An 18,471-nucleotide genomic window follows, 5' to 3' on the forward strand; every position below is an offset into this window, starting at 1 on the left:
GAACAAAAAGGGAACACGACGCTACAGAAATGGTTTCCCCCCCGCAGGGAGCATTTTCTCTTTTTTTTTTTTTTATCATTTTGTCCCACAGGGTGTACGTCCCCCATTTAGCGGGGCTTCACCACTGCTGCATTTTGTGGGGGGATCCTCTCACTCCCCCTTTGTCCTTTGGCGAATGAAAAACTGATTTAAAGCGCGGCATACTGCAAGTCGGGGGGGTATACACCTAGCGGCGTGGGGAGCGTCGCCAAGGTTAACTTCGCTTCTGCTTTATGTGAACTTCCACGACGGGTTACCCACTTGCTGATAGGCGAAGGTGCGCGCGGCGCTAACGATTTGAAGGTTGGGCAAGTTGCTGGGCGAAATGGGCATGCAGAGGGGCTGGGGGAGAGGTTGGCGGAGACAACGGTGAGGTTTACTGGGGAAAGCGGCTCACAGGTGCGTATCCTCGCCGCGTATCCTCACCGCTCACCCCCCCGGTGGAGCACCATGTCGACCAGGTAGGGCGTGCCGCGCAGGGCGTACTCGTAGCTGATGCACACGTCCTCGCCGACCACCTGGCGCAGCGCGGTCAGCACGTTCCTCTGAATCTGCGAATTGGTAGCGCCCATGCCCTCCCCCGCTTCCCAAGGTTGGCATAAAAAAAAGTGAAAGATCTTCAGGTACTCCCTGCTCACCCTGTCCAAAACTCGTCCGGCACTTCCCCCCAAGTGGACGTCCAAGAAAAAGTGGTGAAAGGTGTGCAGGCTGATGAGCAGCATGGAGAGGGAGTTGTACGATAATTTTTTTTCCCCTCTTCTCCTTTCTGCATCTGCTTCGTGAGCTCCATCTGCTTCGTCAGCTTCATCTGCTTCATCAGCTTCATCTCCTCCCGCACCCGCACCCGCACCCGCTCCTGCTTCTTCCCCATCCTTGCACACACCGTACACGTAGGAAATCATTTCCAACGCGCGCGACACAGTTGCGTAAAAGCTGTCAAACAGGAAGGTCTGACTGATGGAGGTTAAGATGAACAGCAGGTGAATTGCATAGGACAATCGCTGCTTCCTTTTGCTCCTCCACTTGGCAAAGGCGTTACTGAAGCAAGTGCGTAGCAGGTGTGCGTCATATATGCCCGCCTTATTCATGTAGGATAGCATGCTGAGCACGTTTAGGTCATTCAGTTGACCCCCCTTAAGCCGCTTGCTTATGATGTAAAAGAGACCCACGTCCTGTATATTCAATCTCGCGTAGCTGACGTAGATGCTGCAGAGCAGCCTCTCATCGGATGAGTTCTCCCGCTTCACTACGTTGCCTGCTATCATCTGGACAAGCTTAATCTTCGTTTCGTAGGACTGGATGTCGTCCGTCATGCTCATGTAGTTGAGCAGGGACCCCAGGGAGACCAGGTTGAAGCGTCCCGCCACAGCTGCTTCGCTAAGGGGATCTACTGCGCTTCCCCTCGACCCCTTTACCACCCCAGCTGCTTCGCCAAGTGCTTCCCCCCGCCGATACTGCGCCGCTATTATCCTGATGAGCACCTCTATGGACTGCCTATCCAGGCACTTGAAATGAATCAGCCCGTTGACCAGCTTCGTGATATTCACGGGGGAGAGGCCCTTCCACTTCTGCTTGTCCGCCACGCTCCTCCTCACGCATTTGATGAAAGCCCTCCATATGTAGAAGGCCATCGGTTTCTTTTTCTCCTCCTGGGGGGTGCTTCTCTCATCGGTGTGGTTGCTCAACGGAGGGTGGCTACCCCCACTCCGCTCGAAAAAGCGAGCCCGTAAGACCTCCTCGCCCAGGTACCCCCTCCCCATACGATTAGAAAAGAAGAAACTGACGAAATAGGCATCGTAGGTAAAGTCCAATTTTGTGAAAATGTTAAGGACGTTGCTCAGGACGACCAGATCGACGTCCCTGCATTTGCTCATTAGGAGGGTTATGGCACACAGGAGCTTCATGTCCCCAATGCGGTGGAAGTGGTGGACATTGGCCAAATGGCTCAGCCGTTTGAGGAGGGCGCGTGAGCGGAGGTCCTCTTTGGAGGGGTTCCCTTTGGAGAGGTCGCACTTGAGGGGGTCCCGCTTGAGAAGGTCGCCGCCGTTTTCCTCACCCCTGCCAAGTGGCCCCTTCACCGGAAGGGCGTCCAGAACGGCGCGCTCCACCAACCCGTCCGTAAGCAGCAGCAGTGAGCAGATGACTCTGCGCGCACGCTGGGTCCGCTTCGCATTTACGTTCCCCCCGGAGGAATCTACTTTCTTGTAGAAGAAGGTCACGGCGTACGACAGCTTGATTAGCTCCTCAAGGGAGAGGAGCGCGTGCCCCTCCGCGGGCTGCTCATTCGTGGAAAGGACAAACTTGATGGATGTCGCTTTTGAGTTGCAAAAATGGGAAATGCTCCGTAGAAGACACGCTCTCTTCGCCTCCTCCTCAGGCCAGTGCTCCTTCCCGAAGTTCTTCGCATCGTAGCAGTGGAGGCTAACCAGTTGAGTCGCGTCCCCATCGAAACACTCCTCATAGGACCTTACTGCGTGGTCAAATATTTCTAAACAATCGGCGTGCCATTTTTTGCAATGCAAAACGGTTAAGCTGTAAAGCAGGGAGGTGCAACTCCGCCAGAAGAGCTTGTCCTTAAAAACGCTTCCCTTTTTAATTTCCTTTTTTGCATACGCGAGGATTGCATTTACTAGAGCTGTTTGCTCGTCTGGGAATCCGTCCGAAGGTTCCCCTTTTTTGTGGCTCACCAGACACTTATTAATTGTCACCAGTTGGTACAGCACTTTGGCCAAATCACCCAGGTGGATCGCACCAGATGGGGGTGCTCTGCTCGGTTGACCCGTTGGAGATGCAGCGAGTCTACCCTCGTAATCAACAACATGGGCATCGTCTCTATGATTGCTATGGCCTTCTCCTTGCACAGCTGCCCACTCACTGCTTGGTCCTCCTTCCCCCCCTTCCATCACAGCACAGTTCACCCGAAACAGTCGAGAGGAAAATCTTTTAATTAAATCATTTGCGGTGTCCTCTCCCACCACAAGAGGGTCAGCCATTCTCAGTCGAAGCAGAGAGGTTACCAAATCGTTCATTTCCTTCAGCTTGAGGGTGGCCGCTCTTGTATGAAGCCCCTGTGCTAGTGCTCCCAACACGTCTCTGCACACAGCGGGGGTGTCCTCAAATTGGTCCCCCTCACATGGGTGTATCCCTGTGCGGCTGCCCCTTTCCCCCTGCATGCGCACGTAGTAATCTGCACACATGAGGAAGAGGCTCAGCAACTCGTTCGTCTTGCCTCCGCGAAGCATCCCCCTTCTATCCCTCCTGTTAATCTTATGGAAGTGCTTCATTAAAATTATTTTATACAGATCTTTGTTGCTCACTTGTTCGCTCAGTTGGAGAGCTTTCCTCAGGGGGGTCCTACTCATCAGGGTGTACATGCGACTGAGCGTTTCTCCCATGTGTTTTTCCTCCACCGTTTGGGCCACCATGGTGCTTCCTTCGCTCTCCAAGGGGGTCCATTTGTGCAATTTTAGGGCTGACTTGTTCAGGCGGTTTGGGGGTTCGATGGGCACTCCGACTGGGGCTTCTGCGTGGGCTTCACTTGAGAATTCTGTTGGCTCCACCTGCGGCCTGCCCGATGGGAGCAGCAGGTCATCCCTCCAACTCCCCACATTCAGTAACGAATATAACTCCCTTTGCAGCCTGACCAAATGCCGCAAGCACTTTTTCCCATGACTCACCCCTGTACCGTTGCGTGGGTGGGCTATCCCCACAAACGACCGGGCAGCTGATCTACGTAGAGAGACAAACACATAGTGGTGCATTTTCCTCCCCCGTTTAATCCCGAGCGTACGCGCGGTTGCAGTGATGTTGCGCGTCGGTTTGCATCCGTCGGCCAGTCGTCACGGTGTTAAGAAGTGGCTACGTTGCGAAGTGGCGACGTTGCAAAGCGGCGACGTCGCGATGTTGCAACGCTGCAGTGGCACACCGCTAGCATCCCGTCTGGTGGGGTTTCCCTTTTATCCCCTCTCGGACTGGCGAAGATGCCCCGCGGAGACGATGCGCGTGTGGCGCGAGTCCTCCAAAGGTGACATGCGCGGGGCTTCCCTCTGCGGGGTGAATCTCTCAGCCGCGGTTTGCGCTGCGGAAAAAAAAAAAAAAAAAAAACATACCTCCATAGTACATGCATACATACGTACATGTATAACTTTCATAATGCCTCCCTACACAACAGGGGCACTTGCATCCACTTGCTCTCCCCCACCACGTGATGGGGCGAAAAAAAAAAAAAATTCCCTCGCCTTCGCCATCGCCTTTTCCTTTTTTCGCATTTGCAACTGTGCGTATGCCTCCTACCGCCGCGTGAACAGCACAAGTTTGCACGCCGCCATGTTGCGCCCCACTCTGTAGGGGAATGCCAAACGGGGGACCTACCGCGGTGGTACCTTCTCTGCTCCACCCATCCTGCGAGTTATGCGAAGCGGATTAAATCTTCCACCACCGGCTCCTTCCATTTGAGCTGTCCCCTTCCGATGCTAATATATACCCCTCGTGACGAAGCGCATACGAACGAACTCCCCTTTTGATTGGACTCTCCTCCGATTGTGTAGAATCCCCAGGAGGAAGACCACCCAACGTGGTAAGAGAGACCATCCCGCTCTGCCAAACCATGGAGGACATAACGAAGAGGAAAAAAAAAAAAAAAAAAACCAAAGTGACCCTGGAGACTATCCAAAAGGAATACACCTCCGTGTTGCAAAAAAAAAAAACAGACGTATACATAACGTCAGGGAAGCCAATCAAAATTTACTACGACCGAGTGATTAAGGTTCTTAACAGTGGCACCAAACAAGTGGAGCTGGTCATTGATGGAGACAACAAGCAGGCAAACAATCCTTGTAGACCACCCGGGGAGGAACAAGTGTCTATCCATGCCGTTGGGAAAAACATCCTCAGAGCATCGTACGTGCTCCAGGATGTCATCAATTTTTATTCTAATTTTATAAATAGGGTACAACAAATGGCCAAGAATGATAAGAAGCCAAAAGTTGTGGACGTTTTTTCTTTTCTTAGCGTTGAGGTTGAAAGCAAAACGCTGCAGATGAACGACACGGTGATTACAAACACGTATGCGGTGGAGGAGGAGTTCCTGCGGGACGACTACGACGCTTTGATAGCCTTTGCGAGGCAGCCGTACAACCCCGCTTTGCACAAGTACAGGGAGGTACATCTACTTTCTTTTGGTGTGCTCCCCGCGCGAGGGGGGTAGCCTGGCCAGTTCGCTTGGCACCTCAGTAGCGCTGCAATAGCGCTGCAGTAGCGGCACACACCGCTTTGCACCACTAACTCGTATTACCGCTTTGTACCGCTTTACACCGCTTTACACCGCTTTACACCGCTTTACACCGCTTCTCCCCCCCGCAGAGGACCAAGGAGCGAAGAGTCACCGGAGTGGTTATCACGATAAGGAAGAATCCCACCGCGCTGTAGATGCTGCCTTCCCTTCTGGAAGAGCATTTCGTTCGATTTTGCTTTTCAAGTAATTTTTTTTTTTCTTCTTTTTTTTTTTGTAAATTACACTGTGAAGGGGGAAGGTTCCCCACAGGTAGATAGGCAACTGCCTAATGCGCCTCCCAAATGCACCTCCCGCTGCTTTTGCTTCTTTCGCTGCTTTTTTTTTTTTTTTTTTTTTTTCCCCCTTTGCTACTCACACTGGAGAAATAACGCCCAAAGGGGGATTCCACCGCGCAGCCTCACCACAAGCGAACGGTTCAACCCTCGGGGCAAATAAGCGAAGCGGTCAGGAGGCGACGACGCGTAACTCTACATGATGAGTGAGCACTTTTCTAAAATGCCAAGTTGCGTTGGGAAGTTCGCCTACGCTGAGCTTAGTTCGAACGAATGGAAATACGATTCTCCTTCACCTTTTATTTAAAAAGGCTACTTCTTTTTTTCTTCTTCGTGACTGCATCTCAATGGCTGACTTCACCCACCAGTTGCACACATAAGGTGAGCGGCGCGTGTAGAGGCCCTGTTACACCTCAGCGGGGAAGCGACCGGTGTCCAACTCACTTCGCCAAAGGGACCAATGAATTACCAAAGAGAAATCGCCAAATGGGTTGAACGGAAAAGCAAACTTGGGAAGGGAAAGCGCGGCGGTCGGTACGTGCTGCTTCGCTTCAAGCGGGCAGTTAGGGAGTCCCTTTGGGGGGAGCTCCTCTGCAAGGTGGGCTTGGATGGAGGGGTCGCCAGCCCCGCCCCGCACGCAGTTGGTACTATCATGCGTGGAATGGGTGATGACTCGCTCGGTTCGCTCAGTTTACCTAGAGACCCCCCAAAGGAGAGCACATCGAAAGATCGCTTGCCAAAGGAGTGCCTACCAAAGGAGTGCCCACCGAAAACGCTTCTGCTAAAGCGAACCGTACAGAACTTCCACAACGTGCGGCGCCTGCTCGGGCGCAACGACCCGGTCTATGCGGACCTGGCGCGGGCCTTCTCGCGAGAATTACAAGGACGGGAAGGAGACACACTCAACCGCCTCGATGGCCAACCGAATGGCCGCTCTGGCCGATATGACCAAGCGGAGCACCTCCAACGGGGCAGCGACACGATAGACGTGGCAGACTTAATGCACCTCTTCATCTTTTACACGTCCATTGAATGGCACCGATTCGGCTTTCTAATACAAATTCTGAGGTGCATTACCAGGGTGGGAAGCACGGCCAGCAGCAACCAGGAGACGTGTGCGAAATTCCTAAAGTCGTGTGTTAACCTGAGGATAGAAATAAAGAAAAAATTGAAGACAAAAAAGGGAGGACCCATTTTTAGGTTACACCGGGGGACCACCCATTGGGGTAAGTCTCACCCCTTTACGTTGATGCCAAACGGAGTCCCTCCCATCCGTGGGTCGCCCCATCAGGTGAAACGACTCATCGGGAGGCCTTCCCCCAAGTGGCGACATTCACCAAAGAGACTACAAAATAGGAGCAACTTACAGAAGAGGGGGAGAAATGCCCTCAGACCGCTTCCCCCAGGTGGGAGGAGGAGCTACCACGTTGAGGAGACCTACGCCAAATGGGAAAAAAGAACATTCAAATTAGAAATGGTTCTTTGCAATGGGTTGATAGAGGAGTGTGCTTACCTCATTTTAGGGAAAGGGGGACACCTGGACGATGCAATTATGAAATACGTAAAGGTGTTACGTCGAGGAGGGATCTACCTAAACAGGGGGGACTCATCAAACTCGTTTACATCCCAACTGGCATATTATGTAAATGCCAATTGTGAGTGTCTCCCACCAGATGAGCTCCTAATCGCGGTGGACTACCTGACGGAGGCGAGGAAAGAAGCGAAAAGGGGGACAGGGGTGGACCCCCAAATTGGGAGAATCAAATTGACGAGAGCGCTAACCCGGATGAGCCAACACCTCTGCAGTGCTATACAGAAGGGGTCCAATGAGTACACCGCCGGGGAAGTGTCCAAAGTGTTAGCCCTATGCGTGAGGAACAAGCGGTACGATGGGAACCATTATGATGAGAATCTCCTGGAGGGGGTCATCTCCTATGCGGTGGAACATTTGGATCAAATCAGCTCCAGAAGGCTCACCCGACTGGCCATTAACATTCACCAAAAGATGGGTTACCCGCGGAATGGGTTGCTACAGGCGATTGTGAATCGGTACAGGCCGCCTTTCCGGAGGGGCGCATCTCGCGGGGGAAGGGGAAGAACTGATAGGACGCGGCGGAGAGGGGAAAGGGCTGACACATCGCGGCGGGAAAGGGCCAATACACCGCCGCTGGAAACGACTGATGGACCCTCCTGGGAGGGGAACCCCCCCCGAAGAAACTTCCAAAGCGTGCGAATCAGCCAACTGCTGCGGTTTTTGAAGGTCCTCATCCAAAACGACCTGCACCTGGATGAGCAGTGGGCGGACTACTTCCTCTCCCTCATCAAAAGAAAATTCGCGCACATCAGCAGAGGGGACTTCCCCCTGCTCTGCCACGTGTTGCTGCACGTCCAGTCGAGGGAGATCCTCCCCAGCTTTTTCACCCCATCAGGGAGGTACCACCTGTACAGATATTTTCCCATTGAGGAGCTAGCCAAGTCACTCCGATTGACTCCCCTCATTCAGGTTTTGCTCCTCCTCAGCACGCAGATACATCCCCACAATAGGAGGATTTTTTTTTTTTTGTTTTTCAACACGTTGCGGAAGTTTTGCCTTCAGAGTGGCCCTCCACACGAAAGTGCACATGGGGAGAGACCCAATCGTGGAGGTGACTCCACATGTATGTCTTCCCCCCCCCAGATAGAGAAAGACCAAAGAGGAGAAAACGAAAAACAAGAGCTCAGTTTCTTCAAGCACAATTTAAATTTCTACGAAAGGGGGAACAACAATAAGTATGGCAAGAAAAAAAAAAAAAAAAAAAAACAACTCCTTCAGAATAAAATTGCAAAGGCACCCATCCCGACATGCGAGCAGGTGAAAGAGGAGATAATCCCCTTCATCAAATTGGCTCCACCGGATTGTGAAAGAGAGGTCATTTTAGACGCTGCTAACAGGTTGAGCTCAACTCAAGGGGGAGAGACAACTTGTGTGTATACTGTCACCACGCCAGGTGGGGCTGCCCCGCCTGACCAACAGAACAGCGTAAAGGAGAACTGCCCCACTCGAGTGACTTCCCCATTGGGGGGAGACCCCCCAGGAGAGACCAATCACCCACATTTTGTAATTACATGCAACGGAGTGGCCAATGGGAGGGGCCTCCCGAGGCAGACCCACCTACGAGAGAACAACGCACCTAGTGCTAGCGGAGGAAGAACGGACCCCCCATATGGCAACCCCCCCATGAAGAAACAAACTGACCATAAAAGCGACTACTTTGAAAGTGTAGCCAACGCTCGAAACGTCCTTTTGGCGATACAGACTGTGCTTCTGCACCTTGCGGAGGAGCCCCCGAATGGTTCTCTTGAAGATGCTTCTAGTAGTCGCCGCTTATCATCCCGACTGAGCGAGCTAACCCTCACACAGCTGTTCCTGCTGCACAGGACCTACGCGCTGTGCTGCGCCTACATCGATTCTTCCCTCAGCGAGCAGAGGAGCTTGAACAACGAGAGGGTCGTCTCTTCGTCGAGGCTCCACAAGCAGGTCCTCTCCGTCCTGGCGCACGTGGTAGGGGGAGCGGCGTAATAGAGCGGCGCAATGGCGCGGTGTAATGGAGCGGTGTAATGGAGCGGTGTAATAGAGCGGTGTAATGGCGCGGTGTAATGGAGCGGTGTAATGGCGCGGTGTAATGGAGCGGTGTAATGGCGCGGTGTAATGGAGCGGTGTAATGGCGCGGTGTAATGGAGCGGTGTAATGGCGCGGTGTAATGGAGCGGTGTAATGGCGCGGTGTAATGGAGCGGTGTAATGGAGCGGTGTAATGGCGCGGTGTAATGGAGCGGTGTAATGGCGCGGTGTAATAGAGCGGCGCAATGGCGCGGTGTAATGGCGCGGTGTAATGGAGCGGTGTAATGGCGCGGTGTAATGGCGCGGTGTAATGGCGCGGCGTACTCCCCACATGTACCCTTCCCGCTTACCCCTCTCTGCAGACTCCCCAAGAAGAAGTCACAAGCGAGCTCGTCCACCACCCCTTCCAAGTGGACATTTGCCTCAGGAGGAGGCCCTGCTAAGGCGGCCCCCCCATGAAGGCGAAGGAGCATCTCCACCCCCCCTCCACAGATGTGCACCTTCTTAACAAATGCCCAGTGGCAAACATTAGAATTCTAAAATACAGTCGTCGAAAAAGGGGTCTCTTAAAAAAAAAATGATTCATCACACAGTTAAGGGGCACTTCTTCCTGCGCATGTGCTGGCGCATCCAAAGGGTGCTTTGGAGGTGACCAGTTGGGAGAAGCCAACCGCTTTGCAGCCGCTTCGTAGCCACTTCCCAACCCCTACCCAGCGCTACCCCCTACTGCGCCGCTTCCTTTTGTCCTCGTTTAGACGCACCTCCCCCGGGCTGCTGGACTTCCTTTTGCCCCTCTGTGGAGAGGCGCTGCTGCCCTCGCTGGCCCGCCCATTTCTCGTGTTGTACGTCCGCTCCGTGCCGCCCGAGCGTCTGAAGTTGTATGGGCTGCTTTTCTGCTGCGGCCCCAGGGGGGCGGCACTTAGAGGGTCAGCATTTAGAGGGTCATCGTTTAGCGGATCAGCATTTGGCTCTTCTCCATTCGCCTTTTCAATTACCTGAGCGTCCTTTTCCGCCTCTTTTTCCGCTTCCTTTTCCGCTTCCTTTTCCGCCTCCTTTTCCGCCTCCTTTTCCGGCTCCTCTTCCGCTTCCACCCCTTCCGCCGCCTCTTCCCCCCCCGAATCGATCAACTGAAGGAACTCCACATTGGAGAGGTTCTCCTGATCCATGAGGTGCACATTAATTTGCCTGCGCGTCCTCTTGAACTCCACGGGGGGCCCGTCGTCCGTGTCATCGTAGAACAGGTACGACGGCAGTTCGTCTCCGTTTACGAGCTTTTTGCTTTTTATTAAAACCTTTTCGATTTCGTTTTGGTTTTCCTCCTTCAGAATGGCGCTGCGTTCTTCCGCCCAGGAGGGGGCATCTCCGCCACGCGGTTCTTCTGGAGGTGGGTTATCTGGAAGCGGTTCATTTGTTGGCGGTTCATTTGTTGGCGGTTCATTTGTTGGCGGTTCATTGGTTGGCGGTTCGTCTGTTGGCGGTTCGTCTGTTGGCGGTTCGTCTGTTGGCGGTTCGTCTGTTGGCGGTTCGTCTGTTGGCGGTTCGTCTGTTGGCGGTTCGTCTGTTGGCGGTTCGTCTGTTGGCGGTTCATCTGGAGGAGGCTCATCTGGAGGAGGCTCATCTGGAGGAGGCTCATCTGTGGGCGGTTCATCGCAAGGCAGTGTGCCGCTCCCCAGCTTGCCGGCCCCCCCCTCGTCCCCGCTCATATCCTCGCGCATATACGTGAACTGCGCCTCGTCGGGCCTCTCCCGATTGAGGGTCTGCAGATGCGCGTAGAGCTCCTCGCCGAAGTAGCGCTCATCGAATTTGAGAAAGTGCTCCAGCTCGGCGTCCGACCTCTGCATGTAGTAGTTGAGCAGCAGGGGGTTGGTGGACTGCACTGTCACTTGGCCCTTCTGGCTCCTCTGGAAGATGCTCTTGAGCTTGTTCCTTCTGTCCTCATCACTGTATATCTTGTTGAAGAGACCTGCCTGTATGACCTTGTCGTTGATGGTTAATTTGTCCTGCGCCCTCTGGAAAATGAGCTCTTCCACCCCGGAGAGAGTGATGAAGCGGAAGACCTTGACGACGTTCTTCTGCCCAATTCGGTGGCACCTGCACATGGCTTGTATATCCTGGTGGGGGTTAAAGTCGCTGTCGAAGATGATCACCGTGTCCGCCGTTTGGAGGTTCAGGCCCAGACTCCCCGAGCGCGTGGACAGCATGAAAATCATCGTTTCGTCGTGCCCCCCGTTGGGTTCCCCCAGGGGGGAGTCAGCCAAGTGCAAGGGGTTATCCCCGGCGCAGCTCCCGTCCTCGGCTCCCCCCGCTTCGCCGCTACCCCCGTCAACCCGGTTGAACTGCTCGATGATCCGCCTCCTCTCGTGCAGGCTGCTGTTCCCGTCGAGGCGGAGGAAGCGGTGGCCGCGAAAGTCCAGGTAGTCGCAGAGTACATCCATCAGCTTCGTCATTTGGGAGAAGATCAACGTTTTGTGGCGAAAGCGAAGGAGCTTCGGCAGCATCCTGTCGAGGACCTCAAATTTGCCACTGCACTTTATTAGGTACTCATCAATGTTGTATTCTTGTAGGAAGAGGTACGGATGGTTGACGACCTTCCTCAATTGCATCACCATGTTTTGGCATGACTTGTTGCTGATGGAGCCGTCGTTCCTATTAATCTGCGTAAACCCCTTCATCTCAATTTGCCTGTAAAGCATCTTCTGGTGTAGGGACAAATCTACATGCACGTTGTATTCGTACCTCTTCGGTAGGGACTTTAAAACGTCTTTTTTTACTCTCCTCAACATGAAGGGGAGAAGGACGCTGTGCAGTCTATTAATAATTAGTAGCTGCTCCTCTTCTGTGATGGTTACATCTGGTAGGTCCTTATCATTATGCAGTGGCCGTATGAACCACCTCTCGAAGTCTTCGCAGGAGGAAAAGATCTTCGGCAAGAGGAAGTTCAGCAGGGACCACAGCTCTGAGAGGTTGTTTTGCAGAGGTGTTCCAGTAAGGAGTACCCTCTGCTTGCTTTTAAAATCCTTCAAAATGATGTGGAACCGAGATTTGCTGTTCTTCATTCGGTGCCCTTCATCTACTACTATGTAGGTCCAAAAGATTTTTATAAGCAGCGCCTTTTCCTTGATTGCGAAATCGAAGGTGGTCAGGCAGATATCATATTCAGATTCGAGCATCTGTTTGGCTAGTCCTCTCCTTTCGCATTTGGTTCCTCTGTAGGTGATGACCTTCAGGGAGGGACACCACGCTTGGAATTCGCTCGTCCAGTTGGGCAGCGTCGACAGGGGAACTATGATGAGGTTCTTCGGTTGTTTATGTCGCCCACTACTGGGAGCACTCTTCCCGTTGGAGAGTCCCCCCCACTTGAACTCCTTCAGGTAGGCGAACAGACTAATCGTCTGGATGGTTTTCCCTAGACCCATCTCGTCCGCCAGGATGCCATGCAAATTGTTGTTATAGAGAGAGATGAGCCATTCTAGCCCCTCCAGTTGGTACTTCATCAGAGTCCCTCCGATGAGGATGGACGGCTGGACCACTTTCTCCTTAACGGAGTGGGACACAAGGAGGTACTTCTCCCTCGCATCTTGGTAATTAGACTTCATAACCACGTTTGCACCCTTCGAATGGTAAGTAGAATCCATTTCGTTCGAACCCACTGATGAGGGATCCCCCAGAGGAGCTACGCCAAATGCACTGTCCTTCTTCTGCCGAAGCACACAGGATGACATGCTAGTTAAGAACTCCTCAGTTACGTCTAGCAATTCTTGCAAACGTTTGTTTTTTGTATTTCTTAGTAAGTTGATGTAGGCATCCATGTCATTCTCCTTGAGCAACCTCAAACGTTCCTTTTCTTCCCTCTCGATAATTAGTTTTCTCTTTTTCTCGAGCAGCTTCATTTGCTCGTAACACAGGTTGGCAAGCATCTGCGCGTTGCTCCTCCGCTGGTCCGCAGCCACCCTCACGGCGTGGTGGTGCCTCCTCAGCTCGTCCCAGTTGGACAGCAGGGTGTACTCCTTGAGCGTCCCCACTTTGTTGTGCAGCCTGGAGTTCCTGTGCACCTTCTTTATGTGCTCGTCCAGGTAGTTCTTCGTTCCGGGGTTGCCACCCCCCTGGCCGCGTACCCGGTAGGTGCTTTCCCGATAGGTGCTTGCCCCATAGCCGCTTTCCTGATAGCCGCTTTCCTGATAGCCGCTTTCCCGATAGCCGCTTTCCCCCAGGTGGCCTCCACCCTTATGGGGGTTTCCCTTCGTCGCGCCCGGTCGCCTCCTCCGCCTGGCTCCCTCCTCCCCGTGCGAGCCACCCCCGCTTTGCTTGGCGGTCCCCGCGCGCTTCGTGCTCTGCCAAGATTTTTGCGCAAAAGGGTTGCAAGCATGGGGGGCGGTACCCAACGTGGCAGTACCCGATGTGGCACCACCCAACGTGGCACTACCCAATGTAGTTGCGCCCCACGGGGTGGTGCCCGAGGCGGCCTCCCGCGCACCCAACCGATTGACGCCCTTAATGGGGACCTTCATCGGGTGAGCGTCACTGATGATGTGAAAGCCAAACATCGAGTTAACCACATCGGATCGCAACCTCCTCTGGCTGAGTTCAATCCGCTTCACATTCTCTTCATTTTCTAGAAAGACCTGCATTGTCTGTATGGAGGCTTCGCACCTGTCCCTTTTCCATTTATGTTTCGCGGGAAACTTCCTAATGGCTCGTTTCACTCGCTCGAAGTAGGGGAGAGTGAAGCGACTCATTACGTCGTGCTGGATGCACAAATCGCTCAGGTATTTAAAATAGGCGTTCTTGGATTTCTCTAGCCTTTTCATTCTGCGTAAGGACTCCTTGTCAAAGTGAAGCTGCTCAAGGATGTCCTCGTCCGACGTGCAGGGGCTCTCCCCAGAAGACGAGTTGGAAAAGAGGCTGCTGCTGTCGGATGAGGCAGTGGTAGCGGTGGGAGTGGCAGTGGTAGCGGCGGGCGTGACAGTGGCGGACGCGGCGGACGCGGCGCCCCCCCCGCTGGCGAGCCGCCTTTTCCTCCTCTTCTGTCGGTCCCTGTACCTCAAGTACTTGAGATTCAACCCAATTTCCATAAACCTCTCCGCCTCTCCATTTTTGTTCCCGAAAAATTTCTCCTCGCATGAGCTGAAGAAGCTCAGGTGCTCATTAATGTAATCGTTCAGCGCGTTGCTCACGAAGATCTGTTTGTCTTTCTTTATCCTGAGGTGTTCGCTTACGTAGAGGTACTCCTCGTGGTCTATCTCTCCCTCATGGGCCATCTCCCCCTCAGGTTCCTTTCTCTCACTTCCCCCCGTAGATTCATTGTCGCTTTTATGAAGAGGGAGAGGTGAAGTCAGTTCGAAGGCGTCACCATCCTGGAGGACTCCTAACGTGGGCGTTTCTCCACCTCTGCCCATGTTATCCTCTTTTGAAAAAATGGCATCTCCTGTAACATGTTCGTTCGAGATATCTAGAGCCATCCCCTCCATGTGTGCCTCGCAGAAGGAAGCTCCTTTTTCACCTCCACAGGGTGGCTTCTCCCCCGATGCAGCCACATTTGTATGTTGCCTAGAATCCCCATCTGCTTTCTTCATTTGGTGAAATTACAACGGAGTTATAGCTCCTACTGGGAGTTGCTATACTGTCTATCGTGGGAGGAGAGTTCCCTCCAGTGTTGGGCCCCCAATGGGGTTAAGTGGACCTGCGGTGGGGTCACCAACCGGTTAGGCCCATCGGGGGACGTGACCCCTCAGGGTTGGTACCTTTTCTTTCAGCACAAGGGGCAAGTCAGCCGTACGCGGGGAAAGAAATAAGAAAAAACAGAAAAAACAGGAAAAACGGGAAAAATAGGAAAAACGCTACTTTGTCCTTTATTACACCTCGTAGTAGACCCCCCTCGCTTCTCCTTTTTTTTTTTTCTCTCCACCGTATCACCCAATCATATGTGTGTGTAGAGGTGGAACGAACCGCTTTGAATTGACTGAGAAAGCCTACCCTGTGATGACTTGGCGAGGGAATATTTTTTTTTCACTTATGCCCTTTACAATTTAACGCTGCTTTATTTATTTATTTTTTTTTTTCCCCCAATGGGGAGAAGCTACGTAAGTGAACGTTCAGCAGGGATGACCGCGGAGCGATAGATATGATGTACATACGGCTGGATGTGCAAAGCGGAATGAGGACTAGGCATTGCACAAATGTGTTTGTGTGTGAAATTCCACCCCTCATGAGTACGTACACAACACAACGCTTCCTACAGTGTGTGTGCACAGTTTGAATGGCCATGCGGGGTGATTCACCAATTGTAAACCCAGCTGTTAAAAAAAAAAAAAAAAAAAAAAAATTATTCTGCACCTCGAAGGGTCTGCAAAATTTGCTGTCCATTCTGCACAGCTCAGCAGGCCATATCAACAATGGGGATGGTAATCGGGGAGGGGTTGACGGATTTGTCTTTCCTCCTCAACCCCCCTTCAATGTTCCCTCTAGGAAGGCATATGCGAGGCCATCACATAACACGTCGCACAGTTGCATATAGCCCCTCTTCAGTACACACACACATATGTGCATCCATACGTGGGTCTCTCTCCACTTTGCAATTTTTTTTTTTTTTTTCACCCCATTCGGTTCGGCACCACCTTGGAACTTTCACCCGCTTAACCTGCAATAACGATTGTGTAATCCCTGTGGGGGGTTCTCCCAAGATTGGGTCAGTTTAAGTGGCGTTCGCATCACTCAGCGGGGGAAGCAGGTTGTCCGAGGGACTCTCTCCAGAGGACTCTCGTCCAAAGACTCCCTCCCGAGGACCCCCTTTTTGTGAATCCTTTGCCTCGCCACCTTTCTCCCCAAGTGTGTGCATGCGAAACGGTCGTTCGTTCCTCGCGTCAAAGATTTACTCTCCCTCTTTCATCAAATCGGAATGGCGAAAAAGAAAAAAAAAAAAAAAAAAGAACGTATAAATTGCTTAAAAGAAAATCCTCAGCATCGTCAAACTGCCCATAATGTACACATGCGAGGATGCACACAGGGGGATATATGCTCGTCTTCTCCTCGAACTCTGTGCCTCCCCTTCTTTTTTTTTATGAGAGCCTTCCCACAGAATGAAAGCCCTAAACATGGGGGCGGTTCTTTTGGCGCTTTATAGGTCCTTCTTCGTTTTGCTGGTAGGGAGAGGGCGCAAACGACCCCCAGAGTGGTGGTCATCCTGCTAATCAGCCTGTTGGTCGACCAACATTTCGAACGGCACGTCACCCAAAGTGCCAACGACGCAGCGTTCAAACCGCCACACAGCATCGTTCCCCCCTCCTCCCCGATCAACAGACCTACGCCCTAATTCTGCAGTCCATGTACCTCTGCCCCAAGTTCATCTCAACTTTTGCGTAAACACGAATGTCTGTCCGAGCCCCACAAGGGGGGCAAAGGGGACAGACGCCATATGAGGCAACAAAAGAAGCGCACACATAGCGGATTGACACATAGCGCATCGCTCCGCCGCATCGCTCCACCGCATCGTTCCATCACATCGTTCCATCACATCGTTTTTTCTTTTTCCTTTTTTGCAAATTTTTTGCTCCTTATTTTTCCTCTCCCTATGTCAGAACGAAAGCGCGGGTGTCCTCGTACGCCTCCTTCTGGTTCTGCGCACTTATGACTTTGTGGTGCCACGTCAAATGCCTCATCAAAAACACGGGGGTGTTAACAGGGGAGCCCAGCAAGACAGGTGTGTCCACTGCGGTGCTGACCCAGTTGAGCGTTCCCCCCCCAATTTTCTTTCCTTCACGTCAAAGTTACCCGTACATGTATGCACATCATCTCATTTTCTCCATCCCGACGTTCATTTCCAGGGGAAGGAATCGACGAACGGAAGGGTCACGATGACATGTGCGCGAAGTGTAACCTCTTAAAGGAAAAGAGGTCTCACCACTGCTCTGTTTGCAACCGCTGCATCATTAAAATGGATCACCACTGTAGGGGGAGAGCGACGCTGGGGCGGCGTTCTGCTAACGCGACATGAAACACTGTATGGGTGTGCGAAGCTCCGAGAAGGTGACAGCGTCAGAACGGTAGCTTGCAACTCAAATGGAAGGGAACCACGTACGCGTTCGCGCAGATATAAGATCACACTGCAGAGACACACATGCGCTCGCTACGACATTTGCTATCTTGTTCATCTGATGGTTCGCCTTTTTCATTCCACCTCCTCCCCCCTTCCTCTCTATCTTCCTTCAAGGCATTTGGATAAATGGCTGCGTCGGACAGCACAACCAGAAATTTTTTATCCTCCTCAATTTCGTAAGTCCCCAAAATGTCCAGCTGGGGGATACACACACGAAACGCGCAAAGAAAAACGAGGCAGAAAATTGCTAAGTCGTTTTTGTCGATTAAGAAACGTTTCTCTTGCATCCCTTTTATGAGTGGCATTCGGAGAATTTGTCAGTTAGCTAATTGGTCAGCTAGCTAATTTGTCAACTAGCCAATTTGTCAGCTAGCCAATTTGTTAATTTTTTTTTTTTTTTTTTTTGTGTGCATTGCTACACACCGCAGTACACCCTACTCATGTGCACCAATTGCGCCTTCATCGTTATGTACAAAATGATCTCGTGTATTCAGACGAACCCAAGATTGAACACCGACGGGATGGTACCACACGACGACGCGCAAAAAGAGGATAGCAGTTTGTGTGGAAGACATATTCTGTATTGCGCTTGGACTTTATTATACCACCTACTGAAAAATTCGCTTTTTTTCCCCCTTTTTTCAGTGCATACTCAGCAGAACAGACATCTTCCTCATCCTGGTATGCCTTGCGTTTTTACGCGAAGGAGTTTTTACCTTTGTGCAGTGTGCCTATGTGCTTAGGTGAAATGGCCTCATTTGAGGTGCCTCTCCTTTTTCCCGATTGCCCCTTCCAGGTGAACACCTTCGGCTCCCTCCTGTTCGGGGTGTTCTCGTTGGTCATGTTGGTCGACCAGTACGTCGCGGTTAGGACGAACACGACAGGTAGGTGCCGCGGAGGAGGTGCGGAAGTGTATCAACGTAGAAGTGCGTCAACGTAGAGGTGCGCCAACGTAGAAGTGTGTTCGCGTGGATGCTCACCGGCACCGCTGCCCCACCCGCGCAGGGATAGAGTACCTGAAGAACCAACGCGGAGAAATGAGGCCCTTCCGAGAGTCACTCGTGGACGTGTTTGGCCAGCCATTCTGCTGCCTCTGGTACAGCGACGATTAAAAGGGGAAGAAAAGAGAAAAAAAAAAACATATGCACATGTGCATACAAATGTGCATGCATACAT

General features: G+C 52.4%; 5 protein-coding genes across 5 annotated transcripts, besides 9 other annotated features; 3 read left to right on the plus strand and 2 right to left on the minus strand.

Annotated features, from left to right (window-relative positions):
• Positions 1 to 461: 461 nt before the first annotated feature.
• Positions 462 to 4,089, minus strand: PVX_002725 (hypothetical protein, conserved; the record flags this gene model as incomplete). Its single annotated transcript, XM_001612834.1, has 1 exon — positions 462 to 4,089. Exon 1 carries the CDS (start codon positions 3,798 to 3,800, stop codon positions 462 to 464), a length of 3,339 nt encoding a protein of 1,112 aa, XP_001612884.1. The 5' UTR covers positions 3,801 to 4,089.
• Positions 4,090 to 4,133: 44 nt separating this feature from the next.
• Positions 4,134 to 4,153: a microsatellite.
• A 492-nt stretch (positions 4,154 to 4,645) lies between these two features.
• Positions 4,646 to 5,466, plus strand: PVX_002730 (hypothetical protein, conserved; the record flags this gene model as incomplete). Its single annotated transcript, XM_001612835.1, has 2 exons — positions 4,646 to 5,200; positions 5,401 to 5,466. 2 exons carry the CDS (start codon positions 4,646 to 4,648, stop codon positions 5,464 to 5,466), a joined length of 621 nt encoding a protein of 206 aa, XP_001612885.1.
• Positions 5,467 to 5,529: 63 nt separating this feature from the next.
• Positions 5,530 to 5,555: a microsatellite.
• A 102-nt stretch (positions 5,556 to 5,657) lies between these two features.
• Positions 5,658 to 5,680: a microsatellite.
• Positions 5,681 to 6,064: 384 nt separating this feature from the next.
• On the plus strand, positions 6,065 to 9,646 carry PVX_002735 (hypothetical protein; the record flags this gene model as incomplete). The annotated part of the gene is made up of 2 exons (XM_001612836.1): positions 6,065 to 9,145; positions 9,566 to 9,646. The coding sequence occupies 2 exons, from the start codon at positions 6,065 to 6,067 to the stop codon at positions 9,644 to 9,646; spliced, it is 3,162 nt and encodes a 1,053-aa protein (XP_001612886.1).
• Positions 8,391 to 8,414: a microsatellite.
• A 273-nt stretch (positions 9,647 to 9,919) lies between the features above and the next one.
• Positions 9,920 to 14,776, minus strand: PVX_002740 (helicase, putative; the record flags this gene model as incomplete). The annotated part of the gene is made up of 1 exon (XM_001612837.1): positions 9,920 to 14,776. One exon carries the CDS (start codon positions 14,774 to 14,776, stop codon positions 9,920 to 9,922), a length of 4,857 nt encoding a protein of 1,618 aa, XP_001612887.1.
• Positions 10,615 to 10,778: a microsatellite.
• Positions 14,777 to 15,511: 735 nt separating the features above from the next.
• Positions 15,512 to 15,535: a microsatellite.
• A 579-nt stretch (positions 15,536 to 16,114) lies between these two features.
• Positions 16,115 to 16,141: a microsatellite.
• Positions 16,142 to 16,279: 138 nt separating this feature from the next.
• PVX_002745 (DHHC zinc finger domain containing protein) lies at positions 16,280 to 18,407 on the plus strand (the record flags this gene model as incomplete). The annotated part of the gene is made up of 9 exons (XM_001612838.1): positions 16,280 to 16,342; positions 16,500 to 16,558; positions 16,778 to 16,899; positions 17,024 to 17,146; positions 17,410 to 17,471; positions 17,724 to 17,819; positions 17,941 to 17,976; positions 18,092 to 18,179; positions 18,301 to 18,407. The coding sequence occupies 9 exons, from the start codon at positions 16,280 to 16,282 to the stop codon at positions 18,405 to 18,407; spliced, it is 756 nt and encodes a 251-aa protein (XP_001612888.1).
• Positions 17,625 to 17,689: a microsatellite.
• Positions 17,691 to 17,710: a microsatellite.
• Positions 18,408 to 18,471: the final 64 nt, after the last annotated feature.

The sequence above is a fragment of the Plasmodium vivax genome, chromosome 4 (genome assembly GCF_000002415.2).
Source record: "Plasmodium vivax chromosome 4, whole genome shotgun sequence".
In the NCBI taxonomy this organism is placed as follows: domain Eukaryota; phylum Apicomplexa; class Aconoidasida; order Haemosporida; family Plasmodiidae; genus Plasmodium; species Plasmodium vivax.